Source organism: Onychomys torridus, chromosome 13 (genome assembly GCF_903995425.1).
Source record: "Onychomys torridus chromosome 13, mOncTor1.1, whole genome shotgun sequence".
Taxonomy (NCBI): Eukaryota; Metazoa; Chordata; class Mammalia; order Rodentia; family Cricetidae; genus Onychomys; species Onychomys torridus.
In genome coordinates, this window is record NC_050455.1 from 27680199 (window position 1) to 27701464 (window position 21266).

A 21266-nucleotide genomic window follows, 5' to 3' on the forward strand; every position below is an offset into this window, starting at 1 on the left:
AGTCAGAGAGTCGAGACTGTGAATCCTTTTTGGGAAAGGTCAGGTAGGAATATACAAGTGTTTAATAAAACAGATGGTGGATTATCTCCTCACTCTTGCCCTTGAGTGTGTTGGGGAGAGCCAAGGAGATAGGCAGGGGGAGCTGAAAGCTAAGGCTCCATCCTCATCTCTAAACTCTCCATTAACCAATTTAAAGGGTCTTAAAAGCTCTCCAAGAGAGAGACTTAGAAAAAAAAATGACTTCTGAGTCAACGCTAATGACTCCAATTACTGAATTTGTGAATAGCTGTTCCCTGGCTTCTGGAAATTAGCCCAAGTTCAATAGCAGAAATGTGGCTGTGGGTAGGGGGGTGGGAGGAACTGAGGACCAGCCCTCCCCACCTCACCCCCACCCTGTGACTGTTCCCTTGCCTAGCCAGCATGGTCTGTTCAGAGATGGGAGGGTTTTCGAGGGATAAGTGTTCACATTTTCTGCGGTCCACCCCTGCCTCTCCTAACTTCTCTGTGGTCTTAGCTATGCTGTTCCAGCACCTTCTTTCCCCTGAAGCCCCGGGCACCTCTCCTGCTCCCTGCTTCCCTCCCAGATTTGCCATAACACCATCCTCACCCCTATTGGACACCTTATATGATGCCAGCCACAGACCGTGCTCCTTAGCCGTGGGCACCCGGTCATTTCCCAGCACTCAGAGCAGTGTCCCAAGCAAGGTGTGGGCTCCATGGTTGGAGTTTGAAGCCCTGCAGTACACTAACCGTTATGGCAAAAATAAATAAGAAAGGTTTCTGTGGTCGAGTAAGCTTGAGAAGCACTGCCCAGACGGCCCCTTTTTATAGATTCACCGCACACATCAGCAGCATGAGCTCCAGGAAGCCCGGCAGTAAGACCAGGGTTCTTCACGGAGGCAGTGGCCTTCCTGGGTGCCTTGAGAAACGTCACCACAAGCATTCTCAGGGGTCCTACCCTGCAGCTGTTAAGTCATCTGGGTCCCCTGAGCTCCTCTTGCTTCCCCAACCATGTCAGTCAAACAATGGATCGAGGTGTCCTGCCATTGGTGCTGCGAGGTCCTCAGTCCTACTCAGTCCCTGCCGAGTCAAACACAAACTGGGTAGTCACGTTGAGGTGGGGTATTTCTAAACTCTCCAGCCTCAGAAAGAAGAGCCTCTGCTTGGGGAGAGGGAAGGGTAGAAGTCTAAGTGGTGTTATCAGTGGGGGCCAAACAGGCTGTGCAGGCAGGTGGCCTTAATTCAGTCTCTGCCACTCTCAGTACAGCCCCAGGGGACAGGCTTCATGGACAGACCTCAAACCGCTAGGCTTCTGCCATTGGAATTCTACTCATGACTCATCGGTGCCCTGAGGGAGGATGTGAGAGGAGAGCAGGGAGGTGGCCCCACAGCAGGGCCATGGAAGCTTGTGTGCTGGCAGATACAGGGTTCCAAGCCTAGCCATGGAACCAGTTCCTCAGCCATGAGACCTTAGAGCAAAACTGTACTGATGCTCTGTCCTGGAAGCCATGATGCTGTGGTGGGAATACAACCGTTCAGATCATTATTCTGATAGAGTGCTGGGAACTTAGTAGATGCTGAGCAAAGGTGTATTCAACACATCTGCTCTGTGCCCAGCAACAAGCCTACACATAGTAGGTGCATTAAGTAATTGTTTTGTGGATGGATGAAAGATTATGCCTTTCTCCTCTCTATGATCATTATGCTACTTCTGACACTTAGAAATTGTTCAAGAAGGGCTGGAGAGATGGCTCAGCGGTTAGGAGCACTGACTCTTCTTCCAGAGGTTCTGAGTTCAATTCCCAGCAACCACATGGTGGCTCACAGCCATCTGTAATGAGATCTAGTGCCCTCTTCTGGTGTGCAGGCATGTATGCAGGCAGAACACTGTATACATTAAAAAAAAAAAAAAATTTTTTTTTTTTTTTTTAGTTTTTCGAGACAGGGTTTCTCTGTGTAGCTTTGCCTTTCCTGGATCTCACTCAGTAAACCAGGCTGGCCTCAAACTCACAGAGATCTGCCTGCCTCTGCCTCCCGAGTGCTGGGACTAAAGGTGTGCTCCACCACCAGCCCGGCTATAAATAAATCTTTAAAAAAAGAAAAAAGAGGAGGCAAAATGGCTGGCCTGAGGTTTGAAATTCTGTGTGCCTAGAAACAGATTTTAGAAGCGATTTCTCCTCACAATATCCTTTTCAAATTACCCGATAAGGATCATGGCATCAGCAGTCAAATGGGTGACATCAAACAGAACTATCTGGAAACATTTATTTCCAATCCAAAATGGAGCTTTATCTAGTGTCTGTCAGAAGTCTACACATTCTTCTCTTCCAGAGGACTACAACTGGTATCACAGGCACCGTAAGAAACCGAATCCCCCCAAAGACAGGTGACGACTCTCAACTTTCCAAGCATCGAGGAAATTCTTTTGTCTCACTTGCCAGCTGAGAAGATGCAAATGGCGTATTCATTAAGATGTTATGTAAGAAAATAATAAAAACACCCTTTCATAGAAAAAAGAAAGAAATTGTTCAAGAAATACAAAATATAGCTAAGTGTGGCTTATGTCTGTAATTGTAGCACTTGAGATGCTGAGGCAGGAGGATTGCCTTGGGTTCAAGGCCTACAGTGAGAGATTCTGACTCTAACAAGTTTGTTGAGTGGTATTTGTATTGCCCTCATAGTATACACTATTCCTCGGAGGATCTAGAAAACACTGACCTACTTGGCAGGTAAATAGGATGTGCTAAGTTGATCCTATACTAAGTCTCCCTCCTCCCGCATCCTGTCTTTTTTTGGGAATTTGGTTCCCTCCAGAGTCCCAAGGGTAGCGTTGCCATCTCATTCTTGTTTCAGTTGGAGGAGAGGTAGGGTCAGTGAGCTGCCAAGCTGAAGTTGGGTGACAGATGGGGAGGCTGCCTGTCAATCTCTGAGCTGCCCCCAGGCTGAGTGAACACTGCATTGCACTCTCGGTGCTGGAGAACGGCTGACTATTGATTTAAAAAAAAAAAAAAAAAAAAAAGCCCCTCTGTGCTTTCCAAATTAAGACGACATTTAACTGAGTGCTTGCTGGCTCGCCTGCTCTCTCTCTGTCTCCCAGGGGACAGAGCCCATCTTGGTGGAAACTGTTTCAAGTTATGTCCAAAGCCTTAGCTTTGACATCTTGGCTGATGTCAAGAAATTTCTGTAACCTTCCTGTTCAGCACACCCAGTTCTGTCACCATATGTACTGCCTCGCTCAGAGCCCATTTCGGGGAAAAGTGCTGGTGTCAGCGTGCTAGGAAGGGATGCGGGGTGCAGGATACAGCACCAGCCCTCGCACACACACACACCCCACACACACACAAAACACCATTGCCCAGGAGTTCTCTGGGTTCTGCAGGGTTGCCTAGGACAGACCAAGAGGGCTACAGTGGTCCTCAATCTTAGTGAACTCAAAGTCCATTTCGACAGTCTGATGAAAACACTATTCCAGCCCAAAGGAGAGTGCACCCCATCCCTGCTCGGCATGCGGTTTAGCCGTTCACAGATCCTGAAGCCCAGACACCGTAGGTTAAGAACCTGTGATGGAAACCGGGTGTAGTGGCTAACACAGCTAATAACACTACTCAGGATGCTGAAGCAGGAGAATTGCCAAGTGTTCAAGTCCATGGCTACATAGTACGTTCCAAGGTGGCCTAGGTTATTCTATGAGACTATCTGAAAGAAAGAGGAGACAGATCTAAGGGGGGGCTCAGCAGGAAAGATGCTTGCCCCCAAACCTGACAACCTGACCTTGATCCTTGGAACCAATGTAGTAGAAGGGGAGAACTGACCCCCTACAAGTTGTCCTCTGACGTCCACAGGCAAGCCCTCTTCTATGTGGGCTTCCCACCCCTGCTAAAGAAAATAAAAATTGAAGTGTCTAGGCATGATGGTACACGCCCTTAATCCCTGCAACCAGGAGGCAGAGGCAAGCAGGTCTCAGTGACATCAAGGCTAGTCTGGCCTACCAGGCCACCGGGCCTACACAGTGAGACCCTGTTTAAAAAAGCAAAACAAAACAAAACAAAAACCCCACCATAATGTAGAATATGCTAAATCCCCGTCGCAAATCACCTGTTGTTTTGTCTCTCCATGTCCTTAGCTATAAAATGAACAGTTTCTAGATGACTGTGATACATACACTGGTAATCCCAGTACTTGGGAGGTAGAGTCAGCAGGATCAAGAATTCAAGGTCATCCTCAGCTCTAATGAAGAGCTGAGACAATGAGAAGTTCAGGCTCTGTAGGTCTGCAAATGGTTTAGTGTCTTGAAGGCATGCTGCATAAATTTTTACAGGTCATATGTTTCCTTGGGAATCTGATGAGAACTTTGTATCTTCTGCTCAGATAAAACTTCTTATGTACAAAGGTTTTACTGGTATGTAGCTAAGGACCAGGGTTTTAGGACTAGAAGGATGCAATGGTTTCTGTCTTTTTTTTTTAAGATTTATTTATTTTATGTATATGAGTGCTCTATCTACATGTATGCCTGCCTGCCAGAAGAGGGCATCAGATCCCACTATAGATGGCTGTGAGCCAACATGTGGTGGCTGGGACTTGAACTCAGGACCTCTAGAAGAGCAGCCAGTGCTCTTAAAGGCTGAGTCATCTCTCCAGCACCACTGCCACCCCCATTTTGTTTTTGTTTTTATTTTTATTTCTTTAGTTAGTTTTTTGTAAGATAGGGTTTCTCTGTGTAGCCCTTGCTGTCCTGGAACTCACTCCATAGACCAGGCTGGCTAGAATTCACAGAGATCCTCCTGCCTCTGTCTCCCGAGTGCTGAGATTAAAGGTATGCACCACCACTGCCCAGCTTGGTTCAGTGTTTCTGATGACCGAGTCTCAGCCATGGTTCCAGCATCCCTAGGTCATCTCCCCACTCTGTCTCTCCTCCACCTGCAAATCCACTAGTAACTTGTGTGTGTGAGATCAGCATGGTCTACTTTCGTACTACAGTCTTTAGACTTTGCTTTTACATAGTACTATTTCCCCCCAATGAGGTCCCTACCTGGAGTGTCAACATAAATAAACATAAACTCTGAAGCATTTCTTTACCCATTTATTCATTCATATAGCCACTCAACAAGTATCTCTAGTGTCAACTGTGCCAGGCTGGACAAGCCGGAGCTCCTGCTTGCTTGGTTTTCATGGCCCCTCTCAGTGGACTGGAATCCAGCAGCTCTGTGAACCAGCTTGAAAATCACAGGTCTCATACGATCACCCTGACCTGGAGTGAGGCCACGAGAGACCCAGACCTTGCCTCTGAAATGTAACTTGTTCAGGTCTCATAGTGCTCATCTATAAGCTGGACTAACATCCCTGAAGAGGACAAGTGAGGCAGACACTATCTCTGTCTCCAGTGTCCAGGAGAGCCCCTCACACTATCCTAAATTAGCTGTGACTGCTTGGAAATTTCCAGAAACAAAGAGCCTTGGGAACAGATTAGCTATTTCTTCACTCTTCCCACCCCTGGAAGGCTGGCTGCTGTCAGTATGGATTTCATAGTCCCAGTTCACATACCCTCCTCTGGGGCCTCAATTCCCAGACCCAAGCCTGCCAATAGCGACAGATGTCCCCAACTGAGGTGTCAGAAAAGATGACTTCTGAATCTGAAGGGTGGCTCCCTGGAAAGGGACAGGACTGGCGCTGGGCACATGGAAGCTCCCTTGAACCCGTGCTTGTAAGCATGCAGTCAAATGGACCTGGATGCCTGCTATGTGCAAGGCAGGGACTTCACCTTTTCTATCCCTTGGCTGGCAATCTAGTGCCACGGTTGATGGCATGGGCTTTGGTGTTGGGCCAGCCTGAGCACAAATCCTGGCTCTGCCTCTATTCCCTGCTCACTCTTGGGAGAGACATTCAACTTTTCCAAGCTTTGTATCTGTGAAATGGGTATAGTAATACCACCAACCTAGCATTGTGGGGAAATCAAATTAAAGCCTAGTGCCTGGCTCATATAAATACTTTATTTACAGTCTTGCTTTACTTGTCCTGAATTTCCAGCTGAGAAGCATGTTGTTGGATAACATAGTGGAGTGGGGTCAAGAACACACATGTCCATTACCTGCGTACCTGTCACTGGGAGCCAGTGTGACCCACTCCCACCATGACCCAACAGGAGTTTCATGCCTGGAATTAGATGACAAACTACCCTCACTCTGGTACTCTGGCAAACAGGAGAATGAACTGCAGTTTTTCCTTTATTAGTGGGTCAGAGAGCATTGCCTGGCTCCCCCAGGAGCCAGCCCTCTGCCTTCAGTATCCAGTGAGGCCACCCTCCTGCTTATGATACTACACTCTGTGGCATCTGTTCCTCCTGAGGGCCAACTCTTTACACTCTGTATGTGTTTTACCACAAATTCCTTGGGGAGACACAAGGCTGCCCCTGTCCTCCATAATGCCCAGCCACAGGATCCCCGTTACAAGGTCTGCTCTGGCCAGTGACCTGTTAATCCTCCTCTGTGGGGAACAGCACCAGTCACCCTAAAGTTAGAGGTATCTCTGGCCAGTGAGTTCCACAATTTTAGAAATCGGCTCATTCCCCGAGATCCTCAAGGTCTGAGTACCCTACCATCTCCCAGGGGACCTGGTTCCTGGATCCAAAGGCCTCCCAACCAAGCGTGGTCATAGATTCCTGCCACAGTCACGTCTGCTGTGCGCTGCGTTCTTTCTACTCAGCTGTGCTTCTGAGCCCGAGGCCCCGCTGGTGGCCAGGTCTAGACTGAGGGTCCTGCCGCACACCGAGAGCCGCCGCAAAGCGGCGGACGCAGCCTCCACTGGCACCGTGTGCTGCCCCAGCAGCATCTCCAGCAGCGAGCTCATCTCCGAGACGAACGTGCTGGCCAGGCGCGTGCCAGTTGGGCTTAGCTCGGGTCCCGGTCCGGCTGTTTTGCCGAACGTCTGGAAGGTTCTCGGTTCCTCTGAAGCTGCAGCGTCAGGGGACGACAAGTTGTCTCGGTAATTGGTGGTGAGGGGCAACGACAGTCTCGCCATCCAGGCTGGGTCAGGGGGACTCAGCTTGTCCAGGGCCAGACCTGCAGAGGAAGGAAGGACTCGGTGAGGGCCAGATGCAGGGAAGGGCCGGGAAGCCAGGCCAGGCGGGGTGGGGCTGTAAGCAGGACAGGAGCAGGGGACACGGAGGGACAGGGAAATGGTGGGGGACACTACACCGTGAGAGCGGGACCGGAAGGAAGAGGCCTTGACAGGCAAGCTCCCTGGGCAGGAAAACTGCTGACCAAAGCCGGAAGAGCTTAGTTTGGAGGAGGCATGAGGATAGACAGAATTAGCCTGTTTCAGCCTGGCAATGGAGGAGCACATCTGGTATCCGGCCACCTGAGAAACTGAGGCAAAAGAGTCACAGCAAGTTTTGAGGTCAACCTGATCTTCAAGATCTAGGCCATCCAGGGACCCTATCTCAAAAACAAACAAACAAACAAAAAAAGAAATAATAATAATAATAACCACTTATTAACTGCTCATATGCCAAGAAATTGCATAATTATTTCACCTACTCAGAGGTTTGAGGTCAAGGGTCTTATCTCCATTTTAAGGATGAGGAAACTGACCCTTGAGGAAGTCTCACTTTCTAGGTAACCAAAACCAGATTGGGCCAGGCGGTGGTGGTACAGGCCTTTAATCCCAGCACTCGGGAGGCAGAGGCAGGAGGATCTCTGTGAGTTCGAGGCCAGCCTGGTCTACAGAGTGAGATCCAGGACAGGCACCAAAACTACAGAGAGAAACCCTGTCTCGAAAAACAAAACCAAACAAAAAACAAAACAAAACCGGATTGGACGTAGGTCTGATGACTTTGAAGGCCCAGGTAGTCCCCAACCGTACCCAGTCTCTAGGAAGCATGACCTTCTTGTCCCCGGGTGCTGCTCTGGAATTCCCAGGGCTGACAGGGCTTGCATTGTCACTACCTGGCCCCATCTCCCTCCCCCTTCACTGTTACTCGCCTGGTGTCCAGCTGAGGAGGGGCTGCCTGTCTGAGGATTGTCCTGAGAAGGAGTGGGGCAAGTGGGCGGCAGCAGCCTGGTGCTGGAGGATTTTAAAAAATGTCCCCTAGAGTCTCATGCCGCCACCACACTGCTTGCTCATTTCTCCATCAGAAAATCCTGTCTCAGAATAATACTTCTCGGAGCTGGGTGTGGTGGCACATGCCTGTGATCCCAGCACTTGGGTGTGTGTGTGTGTGTGCTGAGACAGGAGGGTAACTGGGAGTTCCAGGAGCCATAGGTTACGTGGGGCACAAGGCCAGCTAGGACTGCATCAGACGCTTTCTCAAATAACACAAACAAACATGAATTCCGGCCCCCAAAGTGAAGACCAAGCAGGAGGGGAAAAAAAGGAAATCCAGTTTCCTGCTTATGAAACAGACACACACACACAGACACACACACAGACACACACATACACACACACACACACACACACACATAGACACACACACAGACACACAGACACACACACAGACACACACACAGACAGACAGACACACACACACACAGACACACACACAGACAGACACATACACACAGAGACAGACAGACAGACAAACAGACAGACACATACTGGGGAGACAGAGAGACAGAGAGGAGAGGGAGAACATGTGTTAATATAAACAGATATTTCATGCTTGTTTCGGGTTAGTGGTTCTAAATCTGTGCAAGAAGAAGATGCTGGAAGGAAACAGGACAAAATGTTAACCGAAATTCTCTGGGCATAAATGATTTGTTCTTTTTGTTTGTTCCTTTGTTTGTTTGCCTTTATTTCCTACATTACCAGAATGCTACTTTTGCAACTTGAAAAGGTCATTGTAACGTGTAGCTAATCGTTTGTTTGGATAAGTGAATAATCCCCTGGTTCTTATCTCCAGTTCTGGACTGGACAGGATGGGTCTGGCCCCCTGCTTGGAATTTGGTGAGTGTCTGTTGTATGATTAATGGACATGATGATTGACCCTTGACATTGGGAGACTGTAGACATTAGTTTCCTGACACCCTGAGACATAAGAGTTGGAACTCTTGGTGGTACAGACTACAGCCTTTCCTTGTTCATGGTCAGCTTCAGAAGAGAATGGGAAGTTATGGGGCAAATGAGAACAGCTGGAATTTGGTGATGAGTTCACTGTGAACCTTCATTACAAATTCAGTGAGTTCATGAAACTAATAAAACAGTCATTCCCCTGGCCCCGCAATGTGTGTAAAGCTACCAGAAGTCAATATAGGCTGTCTCATTCCATTTCTTTCTTTCTTTCTTTCTTTCTTTTCTTTTCTTTCTTTTTTTTTTTTTTTTTATCTTTTTTAAGATGAGTTCTCACTTTGTAGCCCTGGTTGGCCTGGAACTCCTTATGTAAACCAAGCTAGTCTCAAATTCACAGATATCCACTTGCCTCTGCCTTCTGCGTGCTGGGATTAAAAGTGTGCACCCACATACCTGATTTCCAACTTGTTTTTTGAGACAGGTTCTCTCACTGAACAGGAGGCTCACAATTCAGTTAGGCTGGCCAGTCAGCAAGTCACAGAGACCCTCCAGTCTCTGCCTCCTCAGCACTGAGATTACAGCTGTACTCGGTCATGCCTGGATCTCATGTGGATTTTAGGGGATCCAAACTTAGGTCCTCAAACCTTTGTGGGGAAACATTTCACCCACTGAGTCATCATTACCACATCTTCAGATGGCTTTTTTATCTAATCACCAAGTCCCCAGTCCTAAACACATCTCTCTGTAGCCCCAGGGCATCCAGGTTTTGGACAGCAAAATCTTTCTCACTCCCCTTTTTCCATCTTCCCACGCACATTGCCCAGTGCCTTCTGGGCTGTGGGGAGGCAGGACAGGTCAAGGATTGAGCCCACGGGTTCTAGCACCAGCTGGTCAGTGATAGAATTCAAAACTGTAGCCACCAACCCATATGTGGGTACTGAGCCCCTAAAGTGTAGCTGGTGTGACTAAGGACTCAATATTTCATTTTATTTAATTTCACTTCATTTCAACTTAAATCGCCACATGTGGCCAGTGGCTACCATATTGAACAGCACAGCTCTAAAATTGAGAGCCATATTGCCTATATGAATAACCATTCGCCGAGTAACCCTGGTCAAACTATTAAACACTCTTGACCTCAGTCTGCTTTTTTTTTCTTTATGAAATGGGCATAATGAGCAGCCCCTTTCTCTTCATATTTTCTCCAGAGACACTTACAACAGGTGGCTTGCACTGAAAAGCACTCTGTCAGTGCCTGTTATGGGTTTTAGCCCCCCAAAGGGCAAAACCTGCCATACCTTGCAGCCAGATGGAAATAAACTGACTGCAGAAGCAGAGGGGCAGGGGCAGGGTGTGTCACCTCAAGGAGGTAGACCAGTTCCCACAGAAGGCGCTTGGCTGGCAGAGTCTTTCGTTAAAATTCAATAGTATGTTTATAGTAAATCTAACTCTTTTGGCTGGGTGGCAGCGATGGTGCACGCCTTTCATCCCAGCACTCAGGAGGCAGAGCCAGGTGGATCTCTGTGAGTTCAAGGCCAGCCTGGTTTACAGCGTGAGATCCAGGACAGGCACCAAAACTACACAGAGAAACCCTGTCTTGAAAACTAAACAAACAAGAAAAAACCTAATTGCTTTGCCTTCCTCTCTTTCCCCTCTCTCCTCCTCCTCCTCTTTGTTCATTGTTTCTTATAGGGTCTTATGTAGCCCAGATTAGTCCAGAATTCATCAAGGGTGACCTTGAGCTTCTGACCCTCCCACCTCTACCTCCCAAGAACTGGGATTAAAGGCCTGTACCAACAGGCCGGTTTAATGCAGTGCTTGGGAATGAACCCAGGAGCAGGCAAGCACTCTACCAACGGAGCTACATTCCGACCCAAAACTCTTCTTTTTTTTTTTTGTAGAAAAAACAAAGAATTTCTTTATCTTCAATTAGCACATTAAGGAGTTGTCTCTTTTCTGGAGTGAAAAGTTATTTAAATATGCCACACAAAACGGTGCAGTTGACTTTATACTGCTCAGGTTTGGGCTCCCAGCCAGGACCGAAGAGACTCTGGTCAGGCCAGCTTGCTTCCTGAGTCTGTGTTCACCTGTCCATTGCAGTTGGTATTATCTACCACAGAGGACCGCCTGTAGGCTTTCCTGGTGCTTGGCACACAAGCCAAGAACTAAGTAACTGTTTACTCAGCAGTGACCCTAAGTCAAGCCCCTGTGCTGTGTTATTCTCTTTCTTTAATTTTTAAGAGATTTATTTATTCCATTTTATGTATATGTTTTGCCTGCCTATATATGTGTGTACCATGTATGTACCTAGTGCCTACGAAGTTCAGAAGAAGGTGTTGGATCCCCTGAATCTAGAGTTACAGACAGTTATGAACTGCCCTGTGGGTGCTGGGAACTGAACCCAGGTCCTCTGGAAGAGCAGCCAGTGCTCTTAACCGCTGAGTCTGAGTCATCTCTCCAGCCCTGTTCATTATTCTTAATAATGATTTTTTTGCCAGGCGGTGGTGGCGCACGCCTTTAATCCCAGCACTCGGGAGGCAGAGGCAGGTGGATCTCTGTGAGTTCGAGGCCAGCCTGGTCTACAGAGTGAGATCCAGGAAAGGCGCAAAGCTACACAGAGAACCCCTGTCTAGAAAAACAAAAAAAACAAAAACAAAAAAAAGATTTTTTTTTTTTAAAAAGTAGAACCTGGGGTCTGGAGTGATGGCTCAGCAGTTAAGAGCACTGGCTGCTCCTCTAGAGGACCTGGGTTCAATTCTCAGCACCCACAGAGCAGCTCAGAACTGTCTGTAATTATAATTCCAGGGGATCCAACACCCTCCCACACGCAAAAGTGCAGGCAAAACACCAATGCACGTAAAATCAAAATAAATGTGTTTTTTGTTTGTGTTTTTTAAAAATAGAACCTGGTCATTAAACAAAGGAAAGCTGGGTACGGTAGCTCATGCCTATAATCCCAGCACTTGGGAAGTTGAGGCAGGAAGATTTCAAGGTCAGCCTGGGCTACATATTGACAGAGTGAAACCCTGTCATAAACAACCAAACCCACCACCACAACCGCATAACTAGATAAACAGATAACCACTTCCTAAGACTGCGGTGGAAATAAGGCTGGCCACACCTCCCTCCAGGCCACACCCCTCTCCAGGCCACACCCCTCCCAACTGTGGATTGGACAACTCTGGAGCCTGTGTGCATGGTGGATGATGGGCACAGAGACAGCACAGGAGTGACTTTGGGGCATCCCTACCTGTATGGGGGTCCAGCAGGCTTGACAGCTCTTCTTCTAGAAGTCGCTTCACAGAAAGGTCCTCCTCGGGGCCTAGGGGGCCTTCTTCCAGGTCAGTTTCTGCTTGGCCACCAGGCCTGACACCTGGGCCATCTGTGTCTGGGATGGTAGCCCTGTGAAGAAGCCAACCGGGTTTCAGCTGAGGACTGCTCACATAACTGTCTGCTCATGGTATCTAGATCATCTGTCATCTATACAGGGAACTGGGGCGTAGCCTGACGTAGAGAGTGGGGGTGAACTGGGCCTTACGCCCCCAGGCTTTCTGCTGCCTGTTTCCTCTCCTATAAAACGGGAGTAATAAGTAGTAACTCTGATGGGGTTTTGTAAATGAGACTTCGCAGGTAAAAGGTTTAGCATAGTGTCCTGCAACAGTCTAAACAGTAGGCACACAGAAGAGAACAGAAGCCGTTGGTAGTTTGCTCACTACTGTCTCCCTCACGCTTTCGATGAGGATGGCACAGGGTGGCATTTAGAAAACTCCTTCAGTTAAGGTGGTCATCTACCCAGCACCAGCATCTCCCCCCATGCAGCCCCCTCAGACAGGCTGTCCTCGAACTCACAGAGATCGGCCAGGCTCTGCCTCCCGAGTGCTGGGATTAAAGGCGTGCCCCACCGCCACCCGGCGATTTTTTGCCTTTCTTATTCCTTGTCCTCTTGTCAAGTGCTCAGAGCATGGCCTGGCCCCCACTCGACAAACACTATGGAGTGAGTGACCCTGGCTTCCTTCCTACTAAAGCCACATCTCAGAGCAGAGGAACAGGTCTGTGGGGGATGCATCTGCATGGGGCATCCTTAAACTACTTATATCTACGCCTGCACCCCAGCTTCCTGGCTTACCCTGGGACCCCTATGTCTCACTGACCCCCAAGGCCTCTGACAGTCACTCAGCACGAAGCCCATCCCTACAGGTGAAAAGTCTCCCTGAGGGTCTCCAAGTTCCATGATTCCTACCTGATTTCTGTTGTCCTCATTCCTCACTGGGACCATTTCTGCTGCTATTAAGAGGTTATCCAGGAGGTAGCAAGCTGGGGGTAAGGGTCACAACTATCCCAAGTCAGGCCTCATGCTATGCAAGGTACAGGCGCTCACTCATTAGAACCTTCAAGCCTATACAGAAGAGGCATTCCCATTTGACCACCGAGAAGATTTTTGCAGCTTGCCTAAGGCCCCCAAGGACTAAGTAATTAAGCAAGAATTCAAATCCAGACCCATGACTCCGGAATGTGATCAGTTAGGGCTCAGGAAAGCACGTCAAAATGTGAAGGCCTTTAAAACTGTCCCTCTGACCTCCTGTCCCAGAGCTCCACCCCCAGGCAAACAGATAGCAATCTAGAATTCCTTTCCCAAAGTAGGTCATAGAAACTAGAACTCTTCCTGAAGCCAACCATAAAACCTGAAAACACACTTGAATTCCCCCCTTACTTTCTGTGTACAAGCTAGCAATAAAGAAATTCTCTGACTTGCCCAGCTTGATTGCAGGCTGTAAGTCCCTGGTCCCAGAAAAGCTCCTAGCCCATGCCTGGAATCAAGGAATGCTCAGTAGAGCAGCCAAGAAGCCACACAGATAGGCCTTACAGGGACTCCCTCTTTGGTCTAGGTTTCAATTTGCTCATGCCCTTTTTAGCCAATTCTATTTCGCAGGGGTCCCGAAACACTGAACCCAATCTTAAAAATGGGTCTTTGGATCTTCAATCTAAAGGCTTCTTCTGTATCACATAAAACAATGATTTACAAAAATTATTATGGGGCCAGCGAGATAGATGCCTCAGTGGCTAAGGGCACTTGCCAGCAAACCCCAATAAACCGAGTTCAATCTCTAGAACTTACATAATGAAAAGGAGAGGAAAGACCACATGCTATTCTCCATCCTCCACACACACACCTCCCCCTACTCATATGCAAAATAAATGAATGTAAAATAATTTTTTAAATTTACTGTGGCTTTTCTCCTGTTCATTGGTCTGTTGGCAGTTTATTTCCACAGACTCAAATGTTGAGCCTGCAGAAGGAAAATCTGTTTCTCCATGCGTAGCGAAGAATAGGATTTGATATCCTCTTGAGGTCTCTTCAATTCCAGGGTAGCCCTCAGGGGCAGACCCTCACATCTACATCCTTATATAAAGTGTTTGTAGGCCCAAAGAAAGAAAGGTGAAAGTTACAGATTTCAAACCAATCAAGTAATCAGGGGAGATAGTCAGGGCTAGGAGATGAAGTCATTTCCTTAGCGACACTGGGACCTGTAAATATCATAAATACAGTGGCCCCAGGATGGAGCCTCCGGAGTGGGGGATGGGTGCTGTCTGCTGCATATACCCCCTGGGCTGGGTTCACAGGGTGCTCATCTCTCCACACTCTCCAAGGCTGTAGGGAGGGTGACCTAGGGGCCCAAAGGAGACTGTGCTGTGGGTGCTACATGCTGCTTACCTGCTGCTGCCGCTGCCAGCGGGCTTGGCCAAGTATTTATTTCCTCGGTGGTTTGGTTTGGGCTGGAATTGGCCCTGATGCAGCAAGGACAGCAGCTGGGAGATTTGCTACAAGACAGGAAAAATCTGTTGACTCCACACAATTCCGACCCAGCACGCTTCCTCACCGGATGTTTCCCTCAATGCTGGTGCTTTCTTTTTATAGTTTTTCCTCTGGCTTAGATGCTTCTGCGATCGGATAGGGGGTTGGGGGAAATGGACCTGTGTGACTGAGACAGGGACCTGGGGGAGGGTGCTTCCGGGCTTTGGCACCTCACTGCAGGTCCTGGGCAGCTGAAGGCGACATCACAGAGACCCTTGGAACCATCCCCATAAAGCTCATTCCCTGGAGTGACTGGTGGACTTGGAGGGTTGGAGTGAAAAGCCATTTCCAGATTATACAGTTGGTACTTTGATAAGGATAGTCTACAAGAGTTATTTTCCTCTTTGTGCAGTATTCAAGCATTCTGGCTTGAATTAGGGGCGGGGGTGGGAGGGTGGAGGATATGCAAGACTGCCTTCTGCAGGGCAGAAATAGCGTCATTTAGCCAATTCACTTATTCACCCTGTCAATCAATGGACATGTATTTAAAAGCATTTCTTTGTGCCAGGCAGAGTGCTTCTGTGGCACTTGTAAGAATGAGAAAGGGACCCCCTGTTGTCTTTGGAAGTTCATGGTTCACAAGGAAGGCAGGGAAGAGGGTACAGAGACCGCGAAGGAGTCACAACTATCCATTTACTTTATCTTTGGAAACAGGATCTTGCTATGCTGTGCAGGCTATCCTTGAACTCTTGTCTTAGCCTCCCAAGGGGCTGGAACCACAGGCCTGTGCCACCAAACCCGGCTTTCGAGCAAGTGGACATATGTTTGTTTGAGTTCTGGCTGTGTGCCAGGAACTCCTGCTGAGACCTAAGACTCCCCAGGAATTCCGCCAGAAACTGGAAGGTCTGGACATTAAGTGAAGACAGCTTCTGTTAAGGGTTCTCAAAGACTGGAAAAAAACGGTAGCGGTTCAGAAAGACGGGAGAAGTGGGGATTGTCTAGATGTCCGTGCTACCCCCCCAAGGTCCTGGAGGGAGAGGAAGCAGAGCCAATCTCGGCAGACTCAGCTCTCCTTCATGGTCACTAGCTTGTGAACTTTCAGGCAGGTTTTGAGACCTACTGAGACCTCAGCTCCGTCATCTCTCAGTCTCTGAAGTGGGTTCGAATTCTCCACAGCATTGTCGGTGTTAATGAGATACGTTTATACTAAGACTCAGGGATGTTACCTCAAAAATGTTGCTTCTGGGCAGCCAGAACTAGGCTTGCATGGTGACTTGGGAGAGTCAAGGTCCTGCCTCAGGTAGATTCTGCCTCCCCACCAGGCCCAGAAACCCTTAAAAGGCCAAGCCCAGTGCTGCAGCCCGGCGTTCCGAGTCACTTCACAATTGGGACCCCAGCTCTGGAGTTGGATTCAGCTTCACATTCTAAGTCTGTTCCAACCTTACCTCCCATCTTCCTGGCCCTAGAGAATCACTTATGGATTCTGAGCCTCAGTTCCTTCAGCAGCAGGGAAATAATAACACGAGACTGAGGTCACATGGTGATTGAGGTGTGTGAATCACGTGTTGATAGAGCCCCAGGTAGCACTTAGTAATTACCTGGCAACATTCGGGCCACACAATAGCTGCAGGCAGGTGCTACCATCCCATGCATTTTGTAGATATGGAACCTGAGGTTCACAGCCCTCGCAGAGACAAGGCCTGGGACTTGACTTTATTGTGCGGCTGAACCGTCACAAAGACCCGGGTGTTGGGCATCTTACTCTCGACCTAAAGTTGATTCCAAATGAGCACCTTCCTTTCCATCACTTCAGTGTGTCATGTAGCGTCTCTGCTCTCTACTGTCATGTCCAGTGGCACGGCTTAAGAGCTCATCCTAAAAGCAGCTGGTGGATGAATGAGTGAATGAATGAAGTGGTTGGCTGTAGTTCCCTCTGGGTTTGCAGGGAGCCCCAGGGTGAGGTTCCTAAGAGAATAGCTAAGCCTCCTAGGGTTTAGGAAGGAAGCTGTGTCCCTGATCATGAGAAACCTGAGCTGATTGTCTGGTCCAACAGAAGTATGTCTCTAACACACAGCCTTGCATGCTCCCCGGACATCAGAGAAACAGTTAGGGGTGACTCATGCACCGTCCCTGAAAAGACCTCCCGTTTGTGTTTAGTAAATCCCAAGACAGGAACCACATGACCACTCAAAATGCCATTAATCCTCCCCTCCAGGGCAGTGGGGATCAAGTGAGTCTGACTTCGTAATTCCCATTTTGTAGATGAAGAAAATGAGACTCCACTGTTAAAGGTCATTCCCTACATTCTCCGGTTCTAAGTTGCTGTGTTTGAACTGGGATTTGCCTCACTAGACAGTTGTTCCTACTGTCTCCCCAGCTGGTAAACTTTGGGGTCTCAAGCAAGTCCCTTGCCGGGGGAGGGGGGGTCACCTAGACCTGACTGTGTCCTAGGGGAGGGGGCAGGTTGCCTAGACAAGATGAGCAGGTTGAGAGCAGGGATGGAGAGGTGCTTTGTAGAGGTGGTAGCAATCATTTGCTGAGCATAATACACTCCGGGCCAGGCAGACCCAGCTGTCCAGACACAGCTGCCATTGATTGATTCATTTAGTTTTTGTGCCGTTTTGGGAGGAGCGTGCTGCTAAAGTGGGTACCCCTAACTCTAAGCTGAGTAACTTCTCTATGAGCCACAGGTGCAAAGAGCCAGGATGTGAACCCCAGCAACCTTACCCCAAAGTTTTCATTCCTAATCACCACCTTTGCTGTGTGTCCGCATGTGCCAGACATGCGTGAGTACTTTACGGGAATTAACTGGCCTGATCCTCAGGACAACTTTGCAAGCTGCACACTACTCACTAACATTCCTAATTCACCATCAAGGAAACTGAGGCTCAGAAACATGTAATGCCCTTAAGTGCTGTATCACAATGTGCTGGCTGAGTCTGAGGGTGAATATGGGAACAAGGGTGTCTAATGCTCTCGGCGGTGTTCTGGAGGGGAGGGGTGACCAGAAAAAGAGCTGCCCACGCCAGAGGTACCTGGACAGGAGGAGAGTCCCCAGCAAACTCCTCCACAGGGTTCCGTTCTGCGAAAGCAGCCACAGATAGCCGGACCAGGCTCCTCAGAATCTGGTGAGGACCGGACTCTCCCTCAGGAGACACTTTGCCATTGAGATTTCGCTGCCGTCTCAGGGTTGCAGAGGAGGCTGGTGGGCTCTGGGGGGCCTTCTCACTGCCCTGGTCTCCAGCCAGCCTCCCTATGGGGCTGCCAGGTACTTTCAGAGGCCGTACGTGTGGCTGGCCTAGGGCAGGTGGGGACTCGGGAAGGCTTAGGTTCTCTCTGGAGGCATTCCTCTGCCTGGGATGGTTGAAAAGAAAGTTGAAGGTATCCTGTAGTACCTCCTGGCTCTCTGCCAGTGCCCCCTGGTTGCCTTGGTTACGCAGGGTCCTGTAGAGGGTTGGTGTGAGGTGGAACGGGGCCTGCAGGCAGGAGTCCCAGCCTGCCTCCAGCAGTGCCTCCTTACTGGTGTCCTTGTGAGAGGACCTAACTTCATCAGCCTCATCCCCCTGGGCCCTGAGCATAGGCACCAGGTGGATATCTGCCTTCTGAATGTGTTTCTGGGGCCTCTTAGGCTGGTGGCGGTACGTGGACTCAGCTTCGCGACAGTTGTAGGCCCTATTGTCCTTCTTCTCTGTCCGGCAGATGGACACGAACAGGGCCAAGATCAACCCAAGGATGGCCAGCAGGACAGCCAGGCAGATCATTGCCAGCACTGGTGTGCTCAGGACCCCAGGCTCATGAGCAGAGTCCCTCAGGTGGTCCACACTGGTGACAAACACAACCCTCAACAGAACTCGAGTCTGCAAGGAGGGGCTGCCGTGGTCCTCTACCACGATCCCCAGGTCCCACTGACTCCCAATGAGGCTGCTGGCATTAGTGACGTTAATGAATAGCTGCCCCAAGGAGGGGCTGAGGACAAAGAGATGAGCCTCATTCCCACTTTGAATGCTGTAGAGGAGCTCCCCGTTGGCCCCCGAGTCTGCATCTCTTGCCACAATCGTCACCAAAAGGAAAGACCAGGGGCTGTGGGTAGCCATTGGTGCTGTACCAGCAACTGCTGGATCCAAGCCACTGGGATTCTCGATGGGCAACAGAAGGTGGCCCGTGGAGGCATTTACAAGCACTGAAAGGGTGGCTTTGCCTTCACTGAGCGCAGGCTGAATCACTTCCGGGGCATTATCGTTGGCATCCAAGAGGCTAACCCACACAGAGATGCTGGATGCAAACCGGGGTCGCCCTCCATCCTCTGCTATCACCTGGAACTCAAAGCCTGCCATCTGTTCATAGTCCAGTGACTTCTGAGCAGTGACTTCTCCCGTCTCAGAGTCAATAACTACTAGGTGAGACACGGGGGAGTCTTTGATATGGTATGACACTTCCCCATTAATGCCCAAGTCAGCGTCATGAGCTTTGATAGTAATGAGATGAATAGAGGGTGGGTTGTTTTCCCAAGTGGAGACCTCGTACCGGTTCTTCTCAAACACAGGTGCATTGTCATTGACATCACTGACTTGAATGCGGAGCTCCTTCTCAGCTGATAAGGGCTGGGGTCCTTGGTCTTGGGCAAACACCGTGAGAGTATATATGGACCACTGCTCTCGGTCCAGTGTGGCGTTGGTGAGCAGCATGTACGTGTTGCCATTAGTCCTTTTCAGCCTGAAGTGGCCCAGCTCTTGCTTCAGCCAACAGTGCACCAGACCATTGTTTCCTGAGTCCAAGTCATTGGCACTGACAAGAGCAATGAAACTGTCCCTGGGAAGATCTTCTGACACCAGGGACATCTGGGAGGCCCATGTGATGTGGATGCTTGGAGCATTGTCATTGACATCCAGAACTTTGATGAGAACTTTGCAATGGCCAGGGATGGAATTGGGACCCAGATCCCTTGCCTGGACATCCACCTCATAGGCAGTATTCTTCTCATAGTCTAGAGCTTGGCGCAAAATGATCTGGCCTGTCTTGGCATCTACACCGAAGGTGTTCATCACCTCTGGGGACACATGTTTGCCAAAGAAGAACTCTACCTCCCCGTTGGGTCCTTGGTCTGGGTCCGTAGCAGTCAGGTTTATGAGAAGAGTGCCAGGAGCAGTGTCTTCTGGGATTTCTAGTGCTAGTGAACTCTCAGCAAACACCGGGCTGTTGTCATTGGAATCCAGGACATTGACCTTGACCATGCTGGTGCCTGACTTAGGGGGATTCCCATTGTCATAGGCTGTCAGCACCAGATCAAAAACTGAGTGGACTTCCCTGTCCAACTCCTTCACCACCACAAGTTCTGCATGTTTGGTCTCATCAGGCCCCACAATAACATCCAGAGCAAAGTGTTCACTGAGAGACAGAGAGTAGGAAGATAAACTGTTAGGACCAGTGTCTTGGTCAAGAGCTCTGTCCAAGGGGATTCGTGTGTACAGAGCGGCACTCTCAGAGATTTCCAGCTCCTGCTCAGCCTTGGGAAACTGGGGCTCGTGGTCGTTGATGTCCAGTACCTGAATCTCCACATGAATCAGAGCCGAGGCCCTTGTGGCCAGCACATCAAAGGACAGCAGGCAGGGATCGTGCTGCCGGCAGAGCTGCTCCCGATCCAGCCGGCTGGAAGTGCTGAGCAGGCCGTCCTCGGAGTTCAACTGAATAGGCAGTGCCTGAGGCAGCTGCAGGATCTGGAAGGCATCTCCCGCCTTCCCACGCCTCTCCTCCACTCCCGGTTCTTGGGACAGTTTCGCTATCACAGTGCCAGAGGACACTTCCTCTGTCACTTGGAATTTCACCACGACAGTGGCCACCTCTTGACAATCCCCTGAAAGGAATAAGTAGCTTCCTGGCCCCAAGAGCCCCAGCAGGAATGGCAGAAGTAGCATCTTGCTTACCACAGGGAGGGCTACACTCAACCCACTGGAGCTCTTCAAAGGCAGGACACGTCCCGTCCCCCAGTGGTTCCTGAATGGCTCAGTCAGCCTGGATCTCCCACTTCAGACCTGCTGGTACAACTTTGTCCCATAATTAGAAGATGCTGGAGGAAGCAGGATTCCCAGGCAAGGCCATCTCTGTGGAAAGTTATCCGAGGAGTCTCCAAACCGATGAAGTGCTAGAGGAGATTCCTGCTCCGTGCAGCAGCACCAGCTGGTCCACTTAGCAGTGATGGGCAGGAACCAGGTCTGAGAGAGACGACCTAGTAAAGCGGGATGCAGGGATCTGACTTCCAAACAGTAACTGGGCTGGGGCAACAGAGAAGCAGCTTTTTCCTATGGAAACCCCACCTACAGGAAAAGGGAGGGCTGGGAGTTTCAATGGCAATTAGCGAAAGAGCATTTCCTGTGAGGCAGAGAGGCTGAAGAGGATGAGGCCTGGGACGGGCTGGATGGGAAGGTGCTGTCCACACAGCCAATGAGGACAGGGAGCCACTGTGCAGCCAAGT

The 21266-nt window shown here is 49.6% G+C and overlaps 1 protein-coding gene across 1 annotated transcript; it reads right to left on the bottom strand.

Moving 5' to 3' along the window:
• Window positions 1-5091: 5091 nt before the first annotated feature.
• Window positions 5092-21023, bottom strand: Pcdh12 (protocadherin 12). Its single transcript, XM_036204290.1, has 4 exons — window positions 17833-21023; window positions 14717-14823; window positions 12254-12405; window positions 5092-7055 (listed from the first exon to the last, which is right to left on the bottom strand). Exons 1-4 carry the CDS (start codon window positions 20707-20709, stop codon window positions 6646-6648), a joined length of 3546 nt encoding a protein of 1181 aa, XP_036060183.1. The 5' UTR covers window positions 20710-21023; the 3' UTR covers window positions 5092-6645.
• Between the last annotated feature and the right edge of the window lie 243 nt (window positions 21024-21266).